This window comes from Puntigrus tetrazona, chromosome 24 (genome assembly GCF_018831695.1).
Source record: "Puntigrus tetrazona isolate hp1 chromosome 24, ASM1883169v1, whole genome shotgun sequence".
In the NCBI taxonomy this organism is placed as follows: Eukaryota; Metazoa; Chordata; class Actinopteri; order Cypriniformes; family Cyprinidae; genus Puntigrus; species Puntigrus tetrazona.
In genome coordinates this window covers 2,616,759-2,624,892 of record NC_056722.1, presented here as the reverse complement: position 1 = coordinate 2,624,892, position 8,134 = coordinate 2,616,759, and the positions used below count along the sequence as shown (strand labels likewise).

The following is an 8,134-nucleotide window of genomic DNA, read 5'->3' as shown; positions in this document are numbered from 1 at the left end:
TTTTTTTTGAAGGCACGTTGGATTGATCTGTGTTTGATCTATGGCCTAATCCTGGTTCGGTCTAAGCCTAAGTCTGCGTAAACCGTTAACTGATGGACTGGAGTGGTTTAGTGGGACGTTTTTATCCACTGTTTGGACTCTCCTTCTCACGGCACCCATTCACTTCAGAGCACCAGTGGGTGAACACGTAATGCAAAATTTCTCCAGATCTGGGGAAGAAATGAACTCCCGTACATCTTGGATGGACTGAAGGCGATCGCGTGTTCAGCAGTCGGCCTTTTGTTTACCTCAATTTAGTTAAAAAAGCATTTCAATTGCACAGTTTCGTACTTATTCCAACACATTATATTACAATAAATGCACTAATAGAACGACTTTAGGCTTAGTGCGTATCATTTGATATAGTATGCATTCATTGGAATTGGCTCAAGCTGACAAGATGTTTCAGTCGAGATAGACTTTGAGCCGTCTTTCACTGCATCTGCGTGTGATTATGATTATGATGATGATGTCCGTGTCTCGTCCACAGCTGGGGGATGGCGGTCAACGTTTATTCTACCTCAATCACCCAGGAGACTATGAGCAGGCATGACATCACAGCCTGGGTGAACGATCTGCTCTGTCTAAACTACACTAAAGTGGAGCAGCTGTCGTCAGGTATGTGAACCTCCCAACTTAAAGCACGGCTGACGCTCATTAGCCACAAAGAGCGGTAATCCCGGGGGATTTACACGGAGGCGTTTCGTTAGCGCTCGTCTGCGCCGCTGCGGGGCGGCTGCTGCCTTTCAACATTCGTGTAAATAAATGCGTCGGTCAATGAATCCTCGGCCGCTTTAGTTAACGGAGTCATGAATTGCGAACCTGGGAACAGAGTCGATCCCGTTTATCTAAATAAACTAGAACTTATTTACTGCAGCCAAAAACGGGTATAGCTTCAAATCGTGTGTTTTTGTATGATGCGCAACATGTCAGGATATATTTAAATAAAATCTGCTTTATTTTTGTTTAATTACGACACGCGGTTACATGCTTTTATCACACCGCAGGGCTGTTTGAATGAACTGCAAAACAGCTAAGGGTTATCTGAAAGATTACGTTTTCATTGCAGATGAATCGGTTTTAATTAAACGTGACGTTATTTGCCAGCTATTTGTTTAGTTTCGTTATTTTTTCCGTCGCGTTCGCATTTATTTTGATCTGAAATAGCTACATTCCTGCTGATTAAGTGTTGTTTGGGATGTTTAATTGTTTGACGTTCAGGCGGTTAAAGCTCTCTTCATTCATCCGTCCTTTGGGCGATTTTTAGTTTGACGGCATTTTGCATGATTTCAGAAGGGCTTGGCAAGTTTGATTAACGATGAGAGAGAAATGATTTAAATGAATGGTAATTATAGGCTAATAAAGACGAGTGATTAAAAAGACTTTATAAAACAAAAGATAATGTACACATAGCGTTATTTGCGTTTGTAAATCTAGATTAATATGCAAGTAGTTAGTTCACGTCACTTAAATTGTCATTTAAAGGCACAGAAATTTTTTTTGCAACTTTTTAATATGCAAATTTTATTTTATTTTGCGTAAGACGTTTGTGTTTGCACACAGTTCTAAATATCTTTTTATGTACATTAGTCCTAATTAATATAATTATTTTCTACTCCAATTTTTCCTTGCCTTGCTAAAACATAGAGACATTCTGCATTCTCAAATGAATGAAAACGAATCAATCTGGGAATCAATCGATTGTTGTGCTTTAGCATTATGACGTCACACGGGACATCAAGAATAACTCGGTTTGGCACAAGCACAGGTCAGGCCAGAGGTATTTAAAGATCCCTGAGACACTGAACAGCTCCAGGTCTACCTAGACAGGCAGAAGACATTGATTTACATGGCATTTTAAATTACATCTTTGGAGTCAAACGGCTCTCCCTTGCTCTATTTCGTCCGATTAAGGGCGGATTCATTTTATGGCAGAGTAAACCGGACACTTAGATGAACCTGAGGCTGAAACTAAATCTGGTAGAAAGCGGTGGAGATCTCAGAGAAGCAGAATGAGTCCTACATAATGTCCCCGCGAAGCCTTTTTCAGCCAGAGAATGGTTTGTGCTTCTCTTTCCAGGAGCGGCGTACTGTCAGTTCATGGACATGCTGTTTCCCGGCTGCATCAGTCTTAAGAAGGTGAAATTCCAGGCCAAGTTGGAGCATGAGTACATCCACAACTTTAAACTCCTGCAGGCCTCCTTCAAGAGGATGAATGTTGATAAGGTGAGAGAAACGTGAGGGCCTTTCAGTCGGGCTTTCACTATAAGCATTGGAAATCTGATTCGAGATAAAAAGTCACCATAGAACAGTGCATTTTAGTACGAAAAGGAGTAGTGGATTTTTAATGGGTAATAAATAAATGTAAGATCTTTGATTTAATTCTGTTATTAGCGTAGCTCTTATTGAACACATTCTGCTAAAATAGTGTTTGGAAATTTAAGGCTGCTTTTATAGTTATATAATGCATGTGTAATTTCCACGCTGGAAATACCTGTATAATTTTTAGTCTGTAATCAATCTGTGTAGATAACCAGCATTTTCTAAGAAACGGCAAGCTGCACATTGAATTAAATGTGAAATTTTGAAATAAAAAAATAAATGAGCAAAAAGTTACATTTTCTGATAAAGTTTGTGTCATAAATAATGGTGTTAATATTAATAGTAATTAAAAATAATGTTAATTTAATAACATATTTGTAATAGTATGGTACATTTATTATATGTATTTGCTATTTAATGCAAAAGAAAAAAAATGTTAGACCTGGTTCTCCTGTTTAGCCTAATTCAGTGTTATCCTTTAAAAATGTTTCGTATTTGTTGTTTTATAAAAATGTATCCAAAGGCATCAAAATCTGACATTAAAAAAAACAAATGTGTAATATTTCTGATTTGCTAGAAGCTGCATTTTTGGGCCGCAATATTTATTTGTTTTTATTAAACAATCAGGCCATCAGGTTTTTTTTAAAACACATATTTTAGTAATATCTGATAAATGGAGACTTTAATGCATGCAATAAAATAGATTTTAATGTATGCAATAAAAAAAATCGCATGTATCACTAATGCAGGGATTCAAATAATTTTTTTTTGACCTGAAATATTTATAATTGAATAATTAACAGTCACATGACGTGCAGATATTTTTACAATTTTACTGTCTTGATTTTATAACCATTTATTTTATTTTTACACCACTTTGTGAACCCATCTGCAAAGCTATCTGGGTAACTTCTTCACACTTACGCTTCCTTTCCTCTCAGATCATCCCTGTAGAGAAGCTCGTCAAAGGACGGTTTCAAGACAACCTGGACTTCATTCAGTGGTTCAAGAAGTTCTTCGACGCCAACTACGATGGGAAGGAGTACGACCCGGTGCAGGCCAGACAGGGCCAGGACGCCATTCCCCCTCCAGATCCGGGCGAGCAGATCTTCAACCTGCCAAAGAAATCCCATCACGCCGCCAGCTCTCCCACCGCAGGTCTGTTAGGCTGCTCCTGACATCGTTTATTTATAATCATCATTAATCAACCGGCATTTGGCTTCTACTAAATTGCATCACGGCACCCGTTAACTTGTGTGCAGGAGCTACTAGATCAACCAGTTCAACCCCTAAATCCTCCACCTCCACCTCCACCTCCCGACCCTCCTCTGCCAAAAAGATCCCTGTGATGTCAGCGACACCCGCTAAAGGAGAGAAAGAGCTGGAAGCCCAAGTAACACAACTAAACGAACAGGTGGACATCCTTAACGCTATTAACACCGTTCGAATCTTTAGACAGATGAACCGTCATGAACATGCTGAACACAACCATGAAATAGAAGACGGGTTTCTGCAGGTCTTAAAGTCATCATCCCTTTCTTTAAAAAAATGCTTGCTACGGATGTACAAATGCAGAAAATCAAAGCTGATCCAAATTTTTTTCATAACGGGCCAGATGTGAATTTCGGAGTCGGTGTGCAATGACTTTTAAAGAAAATAAGCTTTTAATAGATCTTATATTCGAGCTGTCGTTTGTTTGTCAAATGTTTGCCAGTGTTTTTGTCTTCTTTTCCAAGTATACAATTTTTTAAATCGAGATGCATTTAAAATTATGATTTTGAATTTGTACACAGTTAAGTGGTTCCGAGTTAAAAGTGAGTTTCAAAAACTGATTTAGCAGAAATTATTATACATTTTTTTTATCATATATTAGCTTCCTTTTGTGATGTAAAATAAAATTAGAAATATTTTTTTCTCAAATGCTCTTATTCTGGCACGTCACATTAGTAATAAAACTTATTTCTTGATTTTACAATGTGTATCATTAATTTTATTTAATTATTTTGTAGCAGTAATCATTTATAATTATGTAAATATACTGGTCGACCAAATTGTGCAGCTCCATAAACAAGCCTGGAATTTATTTTTAATTGCGTTACATTGCCCTTTTTATCAGAATTCTAAACACAGATGTCTTCCTAAATGTTCTTATGACATGGTTGTCGGGAATCTGCAAGAAATGGGACCCAGATGATATGAGCAGACAGGGGTATTATATTAACAGCTGTACGGAGAATGAGTGAGTGAGGGGCCGGGCAGGAGATGGGGACTCGAGAACGGAGGAGGAACTAGGCAGAAACACAGGGAACCCGTAACTTAAACTCAAATGTCGCAGAGCCGCAGAGACTTGACGCGTGAAAGTGGAGAGCTGCTGCCCGGCGGTCAGGGTCAGTGGTCAGGGGATCTGGGTAAAACGAAACGCCATGGCAAAAGCAATAAATAATCAAAACCAGCCAAAGAAATAATCGAAGAGAAATAGCAAAGCCAAGATCCAGAAAGGAACGGGAACTGCAAAAACAAGGGCATAAGAGAATCTAGATCAAAAAGAGAAACAAAACTTGTTTGGAATGCAGAAGAACGAAGACGCAAGCAGAGAAGGCAACAACGAAATAAAGATATAAACTAGATAAGAGAAAAAATTATAACTAGATCAAAATAGTCATCTAATGCATGGATCTGTAATAAAAGTACATATCTGAAATGACTTGCCATAGATATGTGTACATATCTGAAATGACTTGCATATAATTAGCATCAGACAAACAATATCATTCTTAAGGATTAAAGAGTAAACAGAAAAATGATTGCATAACCACCAGTTAGGTGGCGATATGCACTAAACACTTGAACAGAAGAAGAAGAAAGACACAGCATGGCACTTTTTTCTTAGTGTCCGTTTCCATAGCGACTCGTCAATTCTTGCATGGCAAATCCTGGACTTGTTTTTTGAAACCACGTACATCGGGCAAGCAAGATTTTGGGGTAATCAACCGAGAGTTGAGTGTTTATCCGATGGTACTTCCATACCTAGTGACCCAAAAGTTAATGGACTTGGCACTTTTGACCACTTTTTTTTTGGTTTTGGAATTACAACCCTAAAAGCAACTCACTTTTCTGACCGGTCAAACATGGTATCAGGAAGTGTATATATTCAGTGAAGCACTATGTTGTTTAGAAGCATGTCTATCATGGCATAATTCAGTGTTTTAACTCTTGCGTCTCTCGTCCGCTGCAGCTCAATACATTAAAGCTAGCACTAGAAGGAGTGGAGAAGGAGAGGGATTTCTACTTCGGGAAGCTGAGAGAGGTAGAGCTGCTGTGTCAGGAGCAGGGCCAAGACAACGGGCCCTTCGTGGAGAGACTCATGGAGGTGCTGTACTCTGCAGACGACCAGGTTAGTGCTTCAAGTTCATTTTCAGCAAACTTCATTCATTCATATTTATTTATAGTACTTTTTTCATTTAATTTGTATTTTTTATAGTACATGTTATTATAAAACACAATATTATTATTTTATATATTTATTTAATAATAATCTGGCACCTTTTTTGTTTTAGTATTATATATATATATATATATATATATATATATATATATATATATATATATATATATATATATATTTGTTAAATAAAAACTTAATTATTTGTATTATTTTTATTATCACTACTACTACTATTATAATGTTTTTTTTAATATGTCAAACTTATTTAAATGAATTTGTCTGCAATTGATCTAAGACATAAAACATTTATTTATTTAAATTACTTTTTCTGTTCTTCTTTTAACAAAGCAGCATTATTTTAACAATATTTCTTAATATTTTTGTTTTAAAACAGACCTTTATTCATTATTTTTTCTTCTTCCCTTTTTATAAGGGTCATATTCTACACTTACATTAAGTTTTTTTTTCACCTGAATTCCACTTATGATGTTGGTCCAGGCCAAAAATGACCATCGTTTCAATTTTCATAATTATTTTTAACCCTCTCTTTCATTCACATATTTATAGGCTATTTACAAAAAAATATATATATTTTAAACATCGTAACTGCTACTCCAGTTTAAATGATCATTCCTAATTGAATAGATGCATGACTGATTGGGCACAAATCAATGTACTCTTAACTTTTGCAACTATGATGATTTCCAAAAGACACTTTCTGCTGTGTTTCCTGGGATAAAATGAATCAATACACTTGTTTTTTTTTTTCATGGGTCATAACTGATGAGATCCTAAGCTAAAAAAGAAACTGTGTTTGTGCAGGAGGCCGGTGGAGAGGAACATGAGGCTCCGGCTCAGGAGGAGGACGTCCCTGACGACACGCAGGACGAATACTGAACAACAGACACCTGAACATACATGCACTCAGTCAGAAAACTGCTTTTGGGTTCATTGCCTCAAACTCATGACGGTTTTTATTTCTCACTTGCTCTCTTGATAAAGGAATGAGACAAATTGGCCAAATACTCAAACGTGTCTTTTTGGTTTTGTTTTTGTTCGTTTTGAAGCCCCGTTTAATTGCATCATGACTATTATGAACATGTCACCCAACAGCAGCTTAATTGGTGAATGTTGTTCGTTTGAAGCCCGTGATAACAGCCACTGCACATCAACTCCGTTCGGTTTTTACTTTAACTGAAGTCTGTTGGCGTTTTCCACCTGCTGTTTTTCATCTCACCGCACCGATGAAGGACAATTGACTTTTTTTTTAATTCCTTAAGATGTTACTGTTTTAAAATGTGACGTATTGAACCATTATATTTTAAATTATTGCAATAAGAGTAGCTCAAAGAGCCACCGGCACCATTTGTGAAATACGGCCTCATGATTGATTCCTTCAGAAGATTAACTATTGGTTACCATGTTAAATTTTGCATTATAACGTAATGCATACTGGTAATATAAACCCATGTGACTCACTTGGATACGTGGTTCAATTTTTCACCATGCTAACTGAAATATACTTTTTTTTATTTAGTTAAATGTTTCTCAGCTTCACAGAGGTGGAAGCCAATCACAGTGTTTAATAGGAAGCTTTTTATTTGAACTGTGCAATTCGTATTCTGCGTCTAAACATGTTTTACTTTATATGTACAGTAAAAACAAAAAAAACAACCATCATCTGAAGAAAACGATGCATCCTGAAGATTTTTGTTAACTGTTGTTCTAAAGCACAGGTCTTCTGAACAGAAAACAGCATTCTCGTGATCTCCTGATACTCGTCAATATTCTCCACAGGTCAACGCTTATGTCATTTATTATTGTGTACAATGAAAAGGAATGTAAACATATGTACTGTTAATAATTATAAATAGACGATGTTTTTTCTTTTTATTTCCCTCACAGTATCTCCCCTTAAGCATTCCCCAAATGTGTTGCATGTTTGCATTTTATTTGTGAATAACTTGACCTGCTTTTTACATATTTAATAAAAAAAAAAGGAAAAAAAAATGTTAAATGTTTTTTGTATGTTTAACTTGCTGTTTAAAATCTCTGGAGATATGATAGACTTGCCCTAATAAAACCCTTTCACTTTCAAAAGGAATAAATCCTTTGTTTTTATTGTGATTAAGGGTTAAATGTTTCTTTTCATTCACTATAGTAGACCTATGTTTTAATAACTCACAGTTTTAAATAATTTCGAGGTTAAGAAAGTCCCAAATTAGCATAGCTAGGCTAGGCTAGGTTTATTATTGATTTTTTTTTCATATAAATAAAGAGTCTTAAGAGAACAGAGTATGTTTGTTATTTGACAAAAAGAGTATTTCA

General features: G+C 36.2%; 1 protein-coding gene across 2 annotated transcripts in view; it reads left to right on the top strand.

Annotated features, from left to right (window-relative positions):
* Positions 1–7,906, top strand: part of mapre2 (microtubule-associated protein, RP/EB family, member 2) — a 14,412-nt gene extending 6,506 nt beyond the window's left edge. For both annotated transcript variants that reach the window (XM_043226628.1, XM_043226627.1), the window contains exons 2-7: positions 530–657; positions 2,120–2,265; positions 3,303–3,519; positions 3,624–3,775; positions 5,597–5,755; positions 6,629–7,906. In XM_043226628.1, the coding sequence (XP_043082563.1) occupies positions 537–657; positions 2,120–2,265; positions 3,303–3,519; positions 3,624–3,775; positions 5,597–5,755; positions 6,629–6,703 (870 nt within the window). In that variant the 5' untranslated portion in view covers positions 530–536 and the 3' untranslated portion in view covers positions 6,704–7,906. The remainder of the gene's footprint in view (positions 1–529; positions 658–2,119; positions 2,266–3,302; positions 3,520–3,623; positions 3,776–5,596; positions 5,756–6,628) is intronic.
* The last annotated feature ends 228 nt before the right edge of the window (positions 7,907–8,134 follow it).